General features: G+C 43.1%; 1 protein-coding gene across 1 annotated transcript in view; it reads right to left on the reverse strand.

Annotated features, from left to right (window-relative positions):
- Nucleotides 1-15963, reverse strand: part of Slc25a43 (solute carrier family 25 member 43) — a 32706-nt gene extending 16743 nt beyond the window's left edge. The window contains exons 1-3 of the mRNA XM_004872155.3: nucleotides 15291-15963; nucleotides 8220-8461; nucleotides 6322-6494 (exon numbers count right to left, since the gene is read on the reverse strand). Coding sequence (XP_004872212.2) covers nucleotides 6322-6494; nucleotides 8220-8461; nucleotides 15291-15769 — 894 coding nt within the window. The 5' untranslated portion in view covers nucleotides 15770-15963. The remainder of the gene's footprint in view (nucleotides 1-6321; nucleotides 6495-8219; nucleotides 8462-15290) is intronic.
- Between the last annotated feature and the right edge of the window lie 3094 nt (nucleotides 15964-19057).

A 19057-nucleotide genomic window follows, 5' to 3' on the forward strand; every position in this document is an offset into this window, starting at 1 on the left:
GTTCTGGAGACAAGCTACTTGGGCTTATCTCCCAGCTCAGTTACTGGGTGGTGGTCTGACAGGCTACAGAACCTTTCAGTGCCTCGGTTTTCCCATCTGTACAATGGGCTGAGGAGTAACACTGCCCACCTTGCAAGGATTAAACCAAATAGTGACAATAAAGAGCTTAGCACAGTGCTGGTTATGTATTCAGTGATTATGATCATTTTTAGAATCCTGGAGACCAACTAAAGGATTACTGTATAATAGTGTAGATAGGAGTCAATAAGCTCCTGGATTGGGGTACAGGGCAGTAACAAAAAGAAAGACTAGTGTGGGAGAGTTAAGAATGGAGAAAAATCTGGGCTTGAGGTTGACTGGTGAGTGGGAAGGCCAAGAGTCAAACCAAACTTCAGGATTTCCAGCCTGGGTAAAGGGACCAATGATAGCACTGAAATGGAGAACTTGAGGAAGAGTTTTAGGGCCAGGAGAGGTGGGTCTGATAAATATCATTAGAGGTGACAGTGGCGTTGTGATGGCCAAATGGCAATGCCCAGTGGCTGTGAGAAATGTGGGAGGTTGGGGATGAAGACAGAGATTTGATCATGAAAAGCTGTGAGAGGGGATGAGTATCCAGAGAGGGAATGAAGCAAGCTGCTGTGTGAAATTCAGCAAAGACAGCTCAAGGTAGTAGCTGTCTCAATCAAGTCTGGACTCTATCTGAGCAGGCTGGACCTCTGTTTGCTCACTGGCCATGTGTGTTCTGCTCAGTCAGCTGTGCCACTTCGATACCACCTTTGTCCTTCACCTTATGTGCTTTCACTTCAAATGCTGACCTGGCCCAATCCTGCTTGCCTTATGAGCTGTGGTGGGGTCAAAGTCCACCAGGGTATAAAGCAACAGGCTGACACTTGGTTTTATATTTGATGAAATGGTGACAGTATGGGCAGGAGGGGAGGGAGTCAGGCAAACTCGGGGAGGACCATGCTTGAGCCCCATGCCTCCTCCTTGACTCTCTCAGAAGACCTACAGGCTCCCAGGCTCCCACGTTCTAAGCTGCTCCCTGGATTTTCAGGGGAGTGTTCCCCAGTCTGTCTTCCTCTTTCCTCTACATGCACCTGTCCAGAGAATCATTTTCTCAGGACTCCCTGGTCCTTATTAGGGGCCCACAGATTTATCACATAAACTAATCTTTGTCAATATTTTCCCTTTCCTACTTGTTTTCTCAATACACTAAGTGCTACCAGTCTCTTCTGGCCCAGGATCTGGGCCAGGTGTGGGAGATCTAGATGAAAGGGCCAGGCTATAGGGAAGTGGGGAGAAGGGCATTTCAGGCGGGGTAGTGTTGGAGCCCATGCGAGCACACCAGGTGGGGGCACCTCACTCCCTTTGTGCACAGGGCAGACCTCCCTTCCCACCAGAAACGTTCTATTAAAACATGCACATGCATAATGTATTTACCTCACCATTCTCTAGCATGCCAGCCAGGAGCCAAGGCAAGAGAGAGAAAGAAAGAAAGAAAAAAAGCAATAAAATGAGTATAAGCCTGGTGAAGGAAGGGCTCAGGTGGTTAAACAAGACTTCTGATTATTATCATTAATGTTCCAAAAGGTTCCAACCTGATGTAGCACTAAATGGGCAGATTGCCTGCATGCATGTGTTTCTGGATAAAAGCATATTAAGAGAATGAGTCATTTAGACAAAGGGGCTAGTCTGTGGCGGTGGTGGGGGGGCTGAGAAAAATTCCCCATCCAGTTGGTTTTCCACCAGACACCTGCCATTGATTAGCTTCATGTTGGGCAGTGCAATGGGGAAAGTCAGTGGAATGCAAATGTTACCATTAAGTGTGTTCAAGTCACAGTAGCCTGGTCCCCTGGCAAAGGTCCCTTGTTACCAATTCCACTGGCAAAACCTGCCTGCTTCAGTGGGGGCAGACGGTTCTTTAAGTTCTCTCTCTTTGGTGAATTTGGGTTGTGTGCTTTGCAGGAAAAACAACAGCTTTAGGGTTTGCCTGATGTCTCTAGGCTCCTTATCTTGCAAACTGAAGGTAGATTTCAAGCAGGGATATGAGGTTTGTAATTGGACTGAGATCACAGAGCTGCTGGCTGTGGTGCCCTGACTGCGCTCACTCTGTTTACTGCAGCGACATCTAATGGCCAAGGAAGGAAATGCCACGTTTGTATTTAAAGCCTGTGGTTTTGTCTTGGGGTTTAATTTTTTAGAGTATGAATGGATAAGTTTATATTATATAACCATGGGTTATATTTATTACATAACTATGGGCTATATTTATTAACCCACAAAAAAGAGTACTTTTACTAAGACCGTAAGAATTCATTTCCTCTATCTTTGGGTGACATTTATGATGTTATTTATAATTAGATTTTGACCCTATTTTGTAAAAACAGCACAATTACATCTTTGGATTTTTCCTTTTCAATCTTCATGACTTTGCATCTACTTGAAAGCTTCTACAAGCTCTATGTAAACATTATCTAGTCTCTTTTTTTTCTTGGTACCAGGGATTGAACTCAGGACCTTGTGCTTGTCAGGCAGGCGCAGTGCCACTGAGCTAAATCCCCAGCTCCTCTATGTACACATTAGTGAGAAGGTTCCTATACAAAAGAAAAGTTGACCACAACTGCCCTCTGATATCCACTTCTAGTATGTCCTATCCCAGTTTATAGCAGACTGTTGTGGTACTGACATACGCTAACGTATAGCGTTGGCTAGATTCTCCCAGAGGAGGACACTGTTCTAGCTACCAGGAGGAGAAAGGAATGCAAAAGTTTATGGAGAAAACTGAAGCCACTCAACCTCACATTTAGATGTCCCTGGACTTCATCGGAAACCCCTCTTCTTGACTAGAACTACCCCACACAAGTGGAACTGTGCAGAGAATGCTAAGTTATAAGATGGCACAAAGTGCCAGGGAGACGCTCCTGGCAGTGAGATTCTTACGGCCAGGATATTTTTTTAAAATGAGTAAAATTTGATAGTGTAACATACCTCTTTCATACTCTACCTCTCCTTAACTTGTTTTTAAAAATGATATCTTTAGGGGGTGGGGGATGTAGCTCAGCGGTAGAGTCTGCCTAGCATGTGCGAAGCCCTGGGTTCCATCCCCAGCATTACAAAAAAAGTCATCTATTTTTAAAAGAACATTAATACCATATAAAGAAAACATTTTTTTCTTTTTTTTGAAAACATTTTTTCTTAAGGGTTGAAACATATTAAATCGCCACTTGACTATATTAGAAATTAGATATTGGCAATCTCATATGGTTAAAACCAAAGTTAGAAGACTAAAACAAAAGGAGAGATTCTGAAGAAAAGATAGACGACTATCTCTGAGTTTGAAGGGCTTACATAGTAGGTTCAAGCCTGGCCTAGACTATATAGGGGGACCCTGTCTCAAAAAAAATCTTAAATTATTCTAAGTTTCTAGTTTAATATAATTACAATTCTAAACACAAGTCATTCTAAAGTGCATCAGGAAGAACAAATGACTGAGAATAACCAAGGAAATATTGCACAGAAAAGCAATGAGGATTAAGGTCATTATAAAGCTATAGAGGTTGAAATAGTGTGGTGTTGGCACAAAAACAAACTGATAGACACAGCCCTGAGGTAGAGACCCTAGAAAAAATTATGCAAATATTTAGTATGTGTTGAAAGTACCATCACAAAGTAGTGAGAAAAGGGAATATTACTAGAAATGGTGCTTAAATAATTGGTAAACTATATTTTTTAAAAGCTAGATGATTGCTTCATATCATGCACCAGGTAAATTCTAAATGTATTAAAGTGTTAAGTGTAAAAATTGTAACTAAAATATTTAAAGGACATTAAGTGAATAGTCACTAGATTGTGGGTAGAGTGCCTGCCTAGCATATGAGGCTCTAGGTTCCATACCCAGCACCAACAAAAAAAAAAAAAAAAGAAAAAAAAGAAAGAAAAGAAGAAAGACAAAAGGCCAACTGGTATATATGAAAAACATACAACCTCTCTTATAAACAATAAAGTTCAAATTAAAACAGTGTGATACCATTTTTTAGGTAGTGTCAGGGTTAGGATGACTTAAAATATGTCAGTAATGTTGATTAATGTTGACAAGAGTTTAGATGATGAACCAGTCTGACTGCTGGTGCAAATGTAAACCTATACATTTTTGGAGTGCAAATTTTCTTAAGAGCCTTAGAATTATTCATGCCTTGTGACCTATAAGTCAATTTCTAGAAATAAAGCCTATGGGTATCATCATAGATGTGACAAAATTCAAGGATTTTCATTACAATGCAATTATACTCAAGAATTAGAAATAGCTTCAATATTCAAAATACGAGAAATTGTTAACTATTTCTGGCACATCCATATGGTACAATATTATTTGATAATTAAAATTTAATGACCTGGAGCAATATCCTCTATATAATAAGTAATAAAAGAACTCTGAACATGTTATAAAAATAAATAACCTTATATATTCTTATATATACATACACATATGAACACACATAAAAGAAAAATAATAATAAATCTATGGGTGTTGGGCTCATGGGTAATTGTTTTCTTTTTTTTTTGGTACCGGGGATCGAACTTGGGGCCTTGCATTTGTGAGGTAGGCGGCGGCACCACTGAGCTAAATTCCCAGCCCTATTATAGTGTTCTTTTTTGTACTTTTATGTGTTTCCAAAATTTTCTACAACTTATGTATATTACTTTTTATTGTGGTCAAACATAGAATTAACCATTCTATTTTATTTTTTGCAGTACTGGGGATTAAGCCCAGGGCCGTGGGCATGCTAAGTAAGTGCTGGTCCACTGAGCTACATTCCTGGCCTATTTTAAATTTTATTCAATGATGGAGCTTGCTAAGTTGCCCAGGATGGCTTGGGACTTGCAATCCTCCTTCCTCAGCCTCCTCACTAGCTGGAGTTCACCCAGCACAATTCACCTTGTAAAAAATCCATGCATTACTTTTTAAAATCAGAAATAATGTTCTTTATAAATGAGCATACATGAAAGCTGTTCTAAATTTGCACCTACACTACATTACAACAATATGACAATTAGTTAGAGTGGCAGTGTTATGACAGTGTGTGTGATAAGTTAAGTACCTCCAGGCTTTTCAGTGCTGAGGTAAGCAATGGCCCAGAGTAGCCAAGAATACTATGAAGGGGAAGCATGAAGTAGGGGGACACTGAGAAAGCCAAGGGACAAGTCAGAGTCTTGTAGAAAAACAAACAATTGTGAATTGCGTTCAACTGAGCCCAAATTAATTTCCAAACAGCACTTCAGGACTATGTGACTGTATAAATCAGGATTTGCCTGGAAGAGGTGATGGAGCCAGGCCAGCCAAGTGGAGTGGATTCTAAGGCAGTGAGGGGGGTTAAGGAAAGATACAGAGCTTCAGTTTTGCTTGGATTTTAAATCTGCCACTACTGTACATACGTGGCTGCAACCCCCCCTCCCACTTTATTTGAACCGGTCTGATTTTTCTTTGATCAAAATTGGCTTATTCTAAGCTGAGTGTGGTGGCACACACCTATAACCTCAGCACTCTGGGAGCCTGAGGCAGAGGATTGAAAGTTCAAGCTGGGCAACTGATCAGCTTAATGAGACCCTGTCTCAAAAAAAAGAACTGAGGATGTACTGTAGCTCAGTGCAAAGGCCTGGGGTCGGGGGGGGGGGGCTTTCAATTCCTAGTACTGAAAAATAAAGCAGCTTATTCTAGGCTAAGCCAATTATTTACTTGGAACCATTGCTACTAGGCTTTTGCCTCTGTGGATTGTAGCAAAAATGGGGGTTTCTCCAGGTAGCTAGTAGGACAATGCATGGCCAATCCCACTGAGACACCACCCATCTGACACACCTGAAATGTAGTCACTACCTCAGCAACACTGAAGTCAGGGACTATTAGATCCCTGTTGCTTACACTTCTGGATTATTTTCATCTAAGCCAGTTGGCTTCACTGTGGAGGCAGCAAGGAGAGGCTGAGTTAGCAGGCTGCATTCTACAGTCTCCTTCCTGCTAGTCTTGGAGAAAGGAGAACCATAAGCAATGTACCCAAGAAGAGAGGACAGAAAAGGGGGCCTCATCTGGAGCTTCATAAAGGACCAAGAATGGAGTATGGGATGAGGTGGCAGCTTGGGCTCCAGCCAACAGTCTTGAGGTTAGCAGTCAGTGGAAATGCCACACAGAGAAGGGGTTTGCATGGCATTTGCACCAACAGTCACGGGGCCCTGGGAAACCTGGCATCACCCAGGGCCGGTGTTCTTTGCCGTTACCCACCCACAGACACTTCCAGGCATCCCCCACCAGCTGCTGTCACTCCTCACCTGCATTTTTCTCTTCACGGTGTCAAAGGGAAAGGAGAGGGTCTGGGTCACTGTGGCAGCCAGACACACATTAGCAAAGTTCTGCAGGAGAGAGAACCGGTCTCGGGGGCCATTCCAGATTTTCTCCAGGTTCATGTAAACTAGTAGGGAGCCCGCAGAGAAGGGGAGAGCACCTGCAAATCAAGGGCAGGAAGAAGCTGCTGTCTCAGGAAATTACTGGCGCGAGAACACGAACGCCTGCGGGGAGCTGGGGCACAACAAACAGGAGGGGCCTGGCTTGATAAAACTGCTCCAACCCAAGAAGCACAGGGTGCTTTCTTAGGGTGTGACAGGGTTGTATTTTGATAGGGGTTGGGTCATTTGCCAAAATGCCTCAAATGGTTCATCAAAGGTTTGTGCTCTTTACTGTATATAAACTGTACATTAAAGAGAACCAAACACAAATAATGAACTTGAGTAAATGAAACACACGTTGAAGGGTCTGGGAGTGAAATGCACTGGTGGTTGCAACTTACACTGAAATCATCCATAAAAATAATGGACTGAAGAATGGCTCTGAGGGGTGGATAGATAGGTGATAAAGCAAAAATTCAGATTGTAGCATCTGAATGATGGGCACATGGGTGTTTCCAATTCTTTAACTTTTCTGTGTTTCCAGTTTTTTAAAATTTTCTGCATGTTTTTGCTAGCCCCCAAATCACTTCCATAGAAGAGAAGTTAGTGGGTAGTACCTGATCAAATTTTGTGGACTGGGAAGGACTGCTCTCTGGCTAAGAAGGAAGCATTTTGTGAAAACTAGTCAGGGAGGCTGCCTGACCCTACCTTTGACATGGTCATGTCACAGCCCACAGGGCACCCTGGGTTCATCCTTACCTTTCTAATACAATCAAGGGCGTGAGCGAGAAATGCAGTAAGTGGCACTCTCACTAACTTCTAGAAACTTAGGGAGCCATCTTCAGTCTATAGAAGGTCTAAATTTCTCAAAGTGAGATTTAAAAGAAGTGATAACACAAGTGGGGCTGCTTATTTTTAAATAAGGTCCTATTAAAAACAACTCACTAATCTCCCATTTACCTTCACTCAAAAAACATTTGGGGAACTCAGGCTCTGTGCTGGGCCCTATGTCAGATCCTGGGAATATAAAAAGAGCAGGCTAAGGCCTAGAGATGCTTAGGGCAGGAGACAGCCAGAGAAAAGTAGTGAGCATATTATTCCTAATATGTGCCACAATCAGGAGCTAGTCAAGATACTTTAGTTCCACAAGGATCAGAGGGATGAGCTTTTCCTAGGAGAATATGGAAGGACTGGACAGGAGAGAGACCTTTTGGACTGGGTCTTGAGGAATGAGTTCATCAGATATCAAGAGAGTAGAAAGGCAGTCCAGGCAGAGGGAATGGCTTGTATAAAGGGAATAGTATTTCCAGGAAACACAAGTTTTCTGTATGGCTGGGACAGGAGTGCAGCTAGAGGCATAGCACAGGACAGGAGGAGGCAGGATGGACTGGCAGGGGCCACGGCTGAAGGATCTGGAACGCCATAAAGAATTTGGGTTCCCCCCTTAACTCAGAAGGCATCACAGAAGGCAGAGAAATGAGGGTGGTGAAACAATCAGATTGTGTTAGGAAAGATCGGCCCAGCCTGGCAGCAGTGCAGAGGACTGCTTTCCTGCCAGTTTGCACTGAGTTACCTCTACTCTGTCTTCCTCCCTTCTTGGGGATGCGACTGGCCCAAATTTAGGAGGGGGTGTGTGGCTATGGAGTAACTGACTCTATGTGGATTGAATCCATGGAACCTTGAACTTGGTAAAACCGATTAACTGACCACAAAGGTATACAACATACTCATATATGTCCAAGAACATAGCCTTTACTTAGACAAGATGAAAAGTTCCACTTTACCTAAAACAGTGAGGGAAACCCCTCGATAAAGGGCCAGGAACCCTTCCTGTTGATAAATAGTAGAAAAAGCATGGAGGAGCCCCCTGTAAGACGGCTCGAGCATGTTCTGCACAATCAGCCGGGTTTTGATGAGGTCCGTAGGATATGTCACAATGGCGGAAACCATGCCTGCGAGACTCCCAGCCACAATGGAGCGCCACTGGGAAATATGGCCCAGGTCATCTGTGAGCAGCACAACAAACCTGGGAGAAAACGAGGTGTGGGGGGGAAGCCCAAAGCAATTAGCTATGGATTGTGCTATGGTGTTCTACATGACCTTGCAAACTATTTCCAGCATTTGGTAGTGCTTTACAAAGTGAAAATCACTACAGTGCTCTATTAGAATTAATGAACAATCTATTTAAATCTTACTATATTTATATAATGATAAGTATAAGGAAAAACTACCCAACCTTATTTATATCCACCCTAAATTCTTCCCATTTTAGACATTTTCCCTTTTTATCTGAATACCTGTCAAACCTAGCTTGCCTGTAGGGTATAAATGCACAGAAGCATTTGATAAGTACCAAATTGGAGTGCACTCTTTCAGTCCTGTCCAAATTTAAAAAGGAATGGAACCTCTTGAAAGGATGTTTTTGAGAAGCCCAGAAATTGTTTTAAAAATGTAACAGTTTAATGTTAAATAACACTTTGTAGGAGGCCCCAGGTTTGGACGGAGCGCCTACACTGGGCCCAAGAGACCAAGCCAATATAGTTTAATCTCAGGAAATGACTTTTTCTAGTTGCAGAAGACCCTGCAGCCAGTTTACTGGCTGACTGACTAGACTGTAGCCAATTAAGTTATTTTCTATGCCTTGCTTCTGTTTTCCTATAAATGCTGTCTAATCACGATGTTGGTTGAAGTTCTCTAAACCTGCTTGGTTCTTGGAGCTGTCTGATATGTGAATCTTGTTTGTTCTGCTTAAATAAGTTTTAAATTTAGCTGGTCTAAGGAATTTTCCTTGTAATAATTTTAAGAAATGATGCTGTCTTACTAGTTTTTTAGTAAAAGGACAAGTAAAAATGACAAGTTATTACTTCTCATCCAACAGACTAGCAAAGATCAAAAAGTCTGGTAATATCAAGTGATGGTGAGCATATGTGGAGATAGGAACTCTCACCTATGCCTGGGAGAAACATGAACTTGTAGGGTCACTCTGTAGTATCTAGTAAAACTTGAGAAACTCCTATTCTTTATCCCAGTACAGCGATACCTCAGTTGTCAAATGGCTCCTAGCAAAGTTCAAACAAACAAACAGCAAAGTTCAAAAAATATCTGCTCGGTGTTTGTAACTCTGCCCGATAGTGGAACTGAAAATCTGACTTGAAAAAACCTGTATGAGAGTGAGTCACGCACTGGGTCTCGCTGCAGACATAAAGGGCCAACGCTTCAGTCTAAGCACCGCTATGGGCCATACAACATATAGTGCTTGTGACAATGCGTTAAAACATTTGTCACTGTGCTTTTTTTTGTGCTTTGTGTAAAATATTGTAACCATGGCTCTAAAGAAAGTTAGTGATACTGTACCAGCAGTAAAGCTAAGAGGAAACCTGAGAACCACGATAAGAGTTAAAGAAAGGAATCATTGTGAAATTTGTTAAAGTCCTGGAAAAATGAATTTGTAAGTGTAAACTTTGGGCCTCAGAATTATTTGGCTTTCTATTATTTCTTATGGGAAAAATATGTTCACTTCTCAAACTTTTCAGTGTTCAAATATGAATTTGGAATGAATTGAGTTCGACATCTGTAATTCCACTTCTGAGTGCAATCCCTAGAGAAATTCTTTCAGGTAAACATACAAAAACACATAGTGTAACATTGTATATATGAAAAGCTCAACCTAAATGTCCATGGGAATGGGAATGAATAAAATCTGGCACTGTCATACAATGGATACTACATGGTTAAAATGAATGAGTTTAGAACTATGTGCCAACAAGGATAAAACACAAAAGCATAATGTTGAATAAAGGAAGCTATAGATTGATCTGCATTATATGATAACCATCTAGTTATTTAGAAACACCCAAAAACTATATTATTCAAGAAGTGTGTGTGTGTATGTGTGTGTGTGAAAATAGGCCCGTGGGAAAGAGGAGAGAGAATGGGGCTAGGAATAAGAATAAGGAGGACTTCAGCTTTATCTGTAATGTTTTACAGTGGACCCTTGACTTATGAGCTCGATTGGTTCCTGAGGGCTGGTTGTAACTCAAGTTGGTTGTAAGCCAGTACAGCTGAGATCTGGATGTTTACCTGGGTACATACTATAGATAACAAGAAGCAGATGAATCTTCCATTAACCTAATTATCCCAAGCTGTGCGTATGTCAGGCCGGTCCTAACTTGAGGGTCCAGTTTATTTCTTACGTTTAAAAAAAGGTGCATAGCTGGCAGGCACAGTGGTGTGCCTGCTACGTGGGAGGCTGAGGTGGAAGGATTGCTTAAAACCAGGAGTTCAAGACCAGCATGGGCAACATAGTGAGACCAACTCAAAATAATGTAAAGCATGGATGGTGGGTATATGAGTGTATTTCTCTGTGGTGCTACAATTTAAAAATGGTTTCAGGTGGACCTTACCAAATGCAAAAAACATAAAGCTGCTCTGTTACAGTCCTTCCCTAGTCATGAGGGCCCAACATGGCTGAAATCATTATAAGTGAATTTTTACACAGCACACATTCCCTGGCCAAAACACAAAGGAATTTTACTCCTTGCCAATGACAAAATCCAAAAGGGCTTGGAAAGCAGGAAAAATAATACTTTCTGCAAGACAGTAGGGATATGGAGAGGGACAATGAGGATTTGAAATAAAAGTGACTAGAACTAGATTAAAATAAAAGTGTTTCATCTTTAACAAAATTAAAGCATTTCCAGTTTTTTTGGCTTTCAAACATTCAGTGGAGCGCTACTTCCCGGGCACTCTGAATGGTATGCGGAGGTAAGTTTAGGTGAAACCATTTAAGGGGGTCTAGGCCAGTGCTTCTGCTTCCAAATAAGCAATCATTAATAAAACCATCCCTTTTGGGCTTTGAGTGCAACTCAGTGGTAGAGTATTCACCTAGTGTACTCAATGTCCTGGGCTCTACCCCTAGTACAAAAAAAAAATTCATGCCATAAAGCTGTTGTTTGCCAATGGATCATGTGCCTCAGTCTCACTGCCTGCTTATTTCCTCATGTCTCTCCTCCTCTCTCCCCTGGCCAGTGAAGTTGGAGGGGCAGGGGAGACAGAGGAAGTGGAAATGCCTGATGGTAGTCTGAGGCAAGCTGGAACAAGCTAGAGGGTGGAGTTTGAAATGCCATAATAAACATCACATTCATTCTTATCATCCTACTTTTACTCCCCATCCAACTTTCCCACTTTTAGGACACTGATTTTATTCACCCTATTTGTAGAACATCTATAATGTGCCAGACACCGTGCTAGTTCTCAGCACAGATCATGTAAGAGATTAACAGTCCTGACAAGGAAATGACCCAGAGAGGCAACTACAGGGAAGCAGGCCCTGGGTTTGCTGAATGACTTGAACTAGGAAGAGGAATCCTTATCTTCTAACAGTTTGTTTTATGAAGTGGGGTCTTACTATCAGTTACAAAATTAAAAAGAACCAAAGGAAGTCCTTTCTTCTCAGACTCCTACCATCTGACACAGGGACAAGGAGCATCCATCTTCCCTTAGAATCACAGTCAAAGTAGGCAGCGCTGATAGGCTACCAATTAAATCATCCTAGTTCCTACATCTTAAACTGCTACCTGATTGGCTGAGACAGTGGCCTTTCGATTTCTGCTCTTCCTCCCACCCCTGCACACACATACACGCACAAAAGCTTCTTCCAGCCAGACTGGATAAGCTGATGAATTGAGTAACCTCTTCCTTTCAGCCAGCACAAATATCACACACACTCTGCATACATGTGATTAGAATTGCTAACACTTCAACTCAAAACAGGCTAGCTGCCAATGCAGCCAAACACTAGCTCATGAAACGGTTATGTAATAAGGAAATGGTGTTGGTTCTGAACAATTTCAGAGCTGCAGGGACACAAACCAGTGTTTACACAGATAGACAAACTGTTGTAAAATACATTTGGGGTAGGTTCTTCTATCTGATCTTTTTTAAAGCCATCAACTGTGTTAGCTATTATTTATTTACAAGAACCTTGCTCCCCACAGACTTTACTGAGTGGACTCTTTGATCTTGAATCCAAGTAAGCAGACACTTCAGCTGTGTAATGGGGTCAGAGCCTTGGACTGAGGAACCAGAAGGCTTGGTTTCAAGTTCCAGCTCTGCTATTGTGTAGACAAGTTGTTTAATCACTCTATTCCCTGAACATTTTGGATGTTTGTGTTTTGTTCAAACCCAATGTTAGAAGATGTACCATCTGTCCCAGCCACCTGTTTTGCAAATTCATGGTCAGGAAAGAGTAGAAATGAATCAGAAAGAGTATAATGATGAACCAAGATTATCATCTCTATGTAGGAAGGATAGCATCATGATGAATCAACCACTATGCTTTCTAACTGCATTGCCATTCACTGAAATACTTTTTACTTTTTAGAAAAAAAACAACCCTGCAGGAAAAATATCAGCACACCTAGCCCATTTTACTCTGTTCTTCTCTCATGCTTCACCTATGGTCACTAGCCTATTTCAGGTGCCCCCAGCCTCTGTGTGGACTAGTGCCAACAAGTTCCAACTGCTCCTGCCACTCCCAGTCTTCCTCCTCTCCCACCACCTTGTGGCAATCATTCCACTTGAACTGCTTTAATCACAGCACTGCCTCCCACCTTGAAAAAAAAAAACGTCTCCCATAGCTACCTTTGCATACCAAGTCTACATTCCTTAACCTGACCCTTGAAGATCTCATTTCACCTGTTCTTCCTGCCATATTTCCAGTTATGCTGCATGCCTTCCCACCTCTGTGCATTTGCTGACTTACCTGCAGTATCTTTCTCTCCATCTTTGCCCAGCAGACTCGCACTCACTCTCTCAAGGCCAAACTCCAATGTTTTTTCTCCACTGTGAAGTCTTCTCCTCATCCCTTATCGGAGGTTACATTTCCACAGCACTTCAGTCACAGCAACCACATGCTATTTGTACTATGGTTATGGACACATTAGCCTTATTCTTCTATTACTCTGTAAGCTCCTGGGGGCAGAGGGGCCATTGCCTCTTTTATCTTTGCACTGTCTCCAGCATCATGCACAGTGGCTACTTCATGTGCCCTAACTAAATTAATATCAACTACTTGCAGAGAGAAAGGTGGCATGATGTAATGAAAGAGTGTGACATTTGGAGTCAGAAGGCCAGGTGGTAGTATCCAGCTCTGTCACTGACAAGTGGTATACCAGCCTGAGCCCAATTCTGCCTTTGTAAAATGGGCACAATACTTCCTGCCCTACCGACCTTATAGGAAAGAAGGGAAGAGTTGTAAAAATCTAATGATGCCTGTGTACTAGACAGTTAGTAGAAAACCAAGACACTCTAATCTGCCTTTGAAGCTCTGCCCACCCCTTGGCTCACAATCCATCCTGTCAAAGGAAGACTTCCTACCACTTTGTGGAGAAGAGGGTAAAGTGGAGAAATTGAGTCATTAATATACTCAGACTGCTGGCTAGGTGTTGCTGAGGGCAAGGGGGACTGGGAAGGGAAGACAGCCTTGACAGAAATGTCACATGATCCTACCATATGATTCCCTCCCCAAATAAAGAATTCTCCCAGGCAGAAGTGAAATGAGTGCTGGCCTAGAGGAGTCTGATTAGGGTAATTTTATTCAGCTTGTCAACCTCCCAGGTGTGAGAGACTTCTAGTTTTCCCCTCCTACGTCATAACATCAAGACAAAATCCTGTGACTGTTATCCACCAAGGTTGAACTATCTGGTCAAAACTGACCAGCTCTTCTGGCTGGGGGTGTAGTTCCCCCAGTTGTAAAGCCTTGCCTAGCCTGAGCAAGGCCTTGGATTCCATCCCCAGTATGAAAAAAAAAAAAGCCTGCCTTGTTCTCCTGACTCTGTGGGCTGATTCAGGGCCACGGCCACTCTTCAGAGTTGGCACTGTGCCCACTAAATGAAGGACGCAATAACTATCCTCCTAAATAAACAGCCTGAAATGTCATCTTTGCCATTTCTCCTTTTAGGCTTCCTTTCGGGTACCAATGCAAATATCTCTGAGCCCTGAGGAAGCTTTCAGCCTTGTCCAGTATTTGCATCTTTAGATCTTGTTTTTTGGTACCCAGATCGAACTCTGGACATTGCGCTTGTGAGGCAGGCGGCGGAACCACTGAGCTAAATCCTCGGCCCTAGATCTTTTTCTGAGGAGCAGATGTTGATGCCAGAGAAGGTGGGAAAAACCCAAAGAATGAGGCCAGTGGGCAGCTTAGGGGCGAGGTGAAGGAGAATGAGAGGACTGTTCCCAGCTCGGGAAGGGGGAGCTGCAGCCTCTATAGAATCCGAAATTTAAGTTTCAGATAGACTGGGTGGGCAAAAATCTGTGGCCATTTTGAAGCAGTAGACTGGCTCCTCCCTGGCCACCAAGCACTTTCTTCTTGGGGCACTGTCACACAGATACAAACATACATCTTCAAGAGGGTGGGTCTCTCTCTCTCTCTCTCTCTCTCTCTCCCTCCCTCCCTCCCTCCCTCTCTCCCTCCCTCCCTCCCTCCCTCTCTCCCTAAGTCAGCCAAAGCAAAACCCTCCAAGTTGACGGACAATGGGTGTGATTAGGGGTTATCTCTCTGGAGATCTCTTCATTCCTTTCCCCCAAATCTCCTTTGGCTCCATTCCCACCTTCTCAGCCTGTCCAGCCCGGAAAACCTTTCTCAGGGGTCTGGCCGCGTGCCACAAAACCGCATCGCTCAAGGCAGGAACCTCAAGAGCTGAGGAAGAGTACGGACTGTGCATTGTGCGCCAAGAGCCCCCCACGTGATGCGGAAGGGGGCTGGCCCCACCGCAGCCGGAGGCCGGCTGCGAGGTGAAGACCCCAGCCCCGCCCCGCCCCGCCCCGGCCTGGCCTGCGGGCCGCCCGGCTCTTACTTGCGGTAGGCGGCGAGCTGCACGGCGCTGCACGGGAAGAGGCGCACGCACGCCACCGCGTTCCCCTTCCACAGGGCCCGCGGCCCCTCGGCCCGCCACACCCGGCATGCTGCGGCCCCCGGCCCCCGGGGATGGCCTCGCGCAACGCCGACCTGGGCCAGCACGGTGGCGAGCTCCAGGGGCGCGGTGAGGCTGAGGCTGAGCACGCCCGCCAGCCCCGAGCACAGCAGCCGCTGGCTGCCGGTCAGCCGGCTGTCCCGCCTCCACGTAGCCATCGAGGCCCAACCGGCCTGGCCCGGAGACCGCGTGGCTCGGGCCTGGGGCTTGCGGGCGGGCCAGGCCCCGCCCGGCATGGGGCGGATCCGCGGGAGGACCGGGAGAGACCACGCCCGAGAGGGGGCCCAGGGCCTGGGGGTGGGATCGCCGGCCCCCGCCCGAGTGTGCGTTTGTGCTTCGGTTGGCAAAGCTCCAGCACCCATTTTCAGGCTTGGTCATCCGGGTGTCTCATCTTGCTTCCTAAATATTCAGCGACTACTCTGCCTCTCTTCTTGTTTGCCTAGGTCCGCTCCTTTCACATTCCACCTCGCCCTCTTTCGGCTCTGTCTTTTCTCTTCCTCTTCACCTCACCTCATTTTCTGCCGAAAGAAAAAGCCTGGAAGGTCTTGCGAACCTTAACAACCACAGCTGCTACCTATCAAACACTTGACAAGTTCTGGGCTTTATATACATTAATATCAGTGAATCCCCAAAGAGCCTTTAGTGGATATGACCTCATTGAGAGAGGCTGGGGGTGTGGTTGGAACCTGCACTCTGGAATCTGCTTTAGAACCTTGGCTCTGTAGCTTTCCAGCTGGGTGACTTTGGGGAAGTCCCTCAACCTCTCTGTGCTCCAGTTGCTCCATGTATAAAATGGAGATTGTACTTTCTTCGTCCTAAGGGTTTTTGTAAGGAGACATTGACTTGCAGAAGGTCACACGACTTCTACAAGGCAGAGTCAGAGTTTAAATCAAGGTCGATTTTCAGCCAACGACCACTACATGGCCACTAGGACTTTGAGCTGGGACTCCAGGAGGGATATTTTTTTCAGTGTTTCTGTTAGCTGAGAGGACAATAGCGGCAAAAAAAGGGCTAACAGAGACATAGTCAGAATCCAAGAAAAATTTTAATAAGTTTTTAAAAAGAATTCAACTTTTATTTCTGTCTCTTTTTCAATACTAATCATTGTAAGGAAAGGGAGAATCAGCAGTCTGTCAGTATGAGCAAGACTTCCCAGGTATACAAGTTGCTTTCACACTTGTATATTTTCTACCTTTACTAACACATGATGATAAAGGAAATTTCATTTTTAAATGAAACATATTTAATGGATACATAATTGTATATATTCATGGGGTACAGTGTGACTTTGACACATGTATACAGAGTACAGTGATCAAATTGGGGTAATTAGCGTATCTATTGCCTCAAACATTTACAGTATTGTATATTTTAAAATATATATGTATATATATGTGCGAACAAGATGTGTTTGTATTTTATCGAGGATCATTCATTTGCTAAGCATTGAGATTATATATATATATATATCCTTTCCTTTTCCTTCCCTCCTTCCTTTTCATCTTTACCTCCCTTCCTTCCTCCTTCCCTTTCCTTATTTCCTTTCTTTAAAATAAAATCCTACCTCCAGAAGGATACCAAGAAACCTGATTATGAGGTTGTCTTTGGGGAAGGAAACCAGAACACACAGGATGGTACATTTTGTACTGTTTGCATTTTTCTTTTTATTATGGCCATGCCTTACTGATTTAAAAACACTGTCACCTCCATCAATTTTCTTGGAAGCATTCCCATCATATGCAGTGTTTTCTGTGACACTGCCTTGGCATTGGTGAGGTGTAGTTGTTTTTTTTTTTATGGCAAACAATACTCAATGAAGTTCTGAATGGTCCATGTATTCCTACTTTGCTCCATTTCACATCATTGTATAGTTTTTATCCCTATTTACTATTTTCCTTTTTTTTGGTACCGGGGATCGAACTTGGGATCTTGCACTTGTGAGGCAGGCGGCGGAACCACTGAGCTAAATCCCCGGCCCTCTATTTTCCTTTTTTATTGGTTTATTGTCTCTTTCCTCCCATCAGAATGTAAGATGCACAAGGGAAGGGTTCTTGTCTCTCACAGCTGTATCTCTTGTTCATAGTGTCCCTATTGCTATGTAATCCAGACCAGCCTTGTACTCATTAGATAGCCTGGGCTGGGCTTAAACTTGTGATCTTCCTGGATGCTTGGATTACAGGCATATGCCAAGGTATCTGGCTTCATTTGCCCATTTCTAATTGGAATGTTTATTACTATTATTATTATTATTATTAATCCCTTGTTGGATGAATAGTTTGCAAATATTTTCTCCCTTTCTGTGGGTTGTCTCTTCATTCTCCTGGTGGTTGCCTTTGCTGTGCAGAAGCATTTTAATTTCACACAATCCCATTTGTCAATTTGTTGTTGCTGCTGCCTCTGCTTTTGTGGTCATAACAAAGAAAAAAATCCTTGGCCATTTCACTATCCTGAAGCATTTCCTATGTATTGTCTTCCGATAGTTTCATAGTTTTGAGTCTTACATTTATTTGTCTTTGACCCATTTTGACTTGATTTTTTTATGTGGCAAGAGTGAGGGTCTAATTTCTTTCTTCTGCATCTGAATACCCAGTTTTCTTTCTCAACACCATTTATTAATGAGACTTTCTTTTCCCTAGTGTAGGTTCTTTCTGCCTTTGTTGAAAGTCAGTTGGCAGTAAATACGTGGACTTATTTATAGATTCTCTATTCTGTTCATTGGTCTGTATCTGTCTCTATGCCAGTACTATGCTGTTTGAGTTACTATAGCTTTGTAGTGTGTTTTGAATTTAGATAGTTTAATGCCTTCTTATTTATTTTTGGCTCCAGATTGCTTTGGTTATTCAGGGTCTTGTTGTTGTTTGTGCCAGTTAATCTTGGTTAACCAATTGACTGGATTTAGAGACTCCTAACGCAGTAATTGGCTTGTGAGGGCACTCATTGATGGGTTAAACATTGGTGAGTTCATAGCTGAATAGGCTTTTAGAAGGTGGGGCTTAGTTGGAGAGAGTGGGTCATGGGAGTGTGAATATATGGACTGTCTGATCACTGGCTCCTTCTGTGGACCTCTGCTCTCGCCTTCCTGGCTGAGGTGAACAGCTTTCCTCTACCACGCTCCTTCACCATCCTGTTTCTGCCTTGAAGTCAACTGGCCATGGACTGAAACCTTTGAAACTGTGAGTTAAAATAAACCTCTCCTCCTTTAAGTTGTGGGTATCAGGTATTTTGTCCCAGCAATGGAAAAGCTGACTAATGCACTGTTAATACAAATATTAGGAATGTAATGTTTTATTTTATTTCTGTAACAAATACATCACATTCTTAACTCAAACTTCAGCTGTACATTTTTTGTAATTTTTGCATGGTACAATTTTTTTTTTGGTACCAGGGATCGAACTCGGGACATTGCACTTGTGAGGCAGGTGGCAGAACCAATGAGTTAATCCCTGGCCCTGTACAATTATTTTTTTAAAAATTAATTTTATTGGTATATTTTAGGTATACAATATAATGACATTCATCATTGGAAATTTGCACCTTTACATAATCTCTCTTGGTTCTTATTTTTTCCCCCTTCCCCTGCCCTCCCTTCAACTCCTCCATTCCTCCCTATTTACGAAGACTTTGTTTCCATTTTTTCATTTTCTCATATT

This window comes from Heterocephalus glaber, unplaced genomic scaffold (genome assembly GCF_053883595.1).
Source record: "Heterocephalus glaber isolate CG9 unplaced genomic scaffold, H.glaber_assembly_v1.0 deba00001730, whole genome shotgun sequence".
Classification (NCBI taxonomy): domain Eukaryota; kingdom Metazoa; phylum Chordata; class Mammalia; order Rodentia; family Bathyergidae; genus Heterocephalus; species Heterocephalus glaber.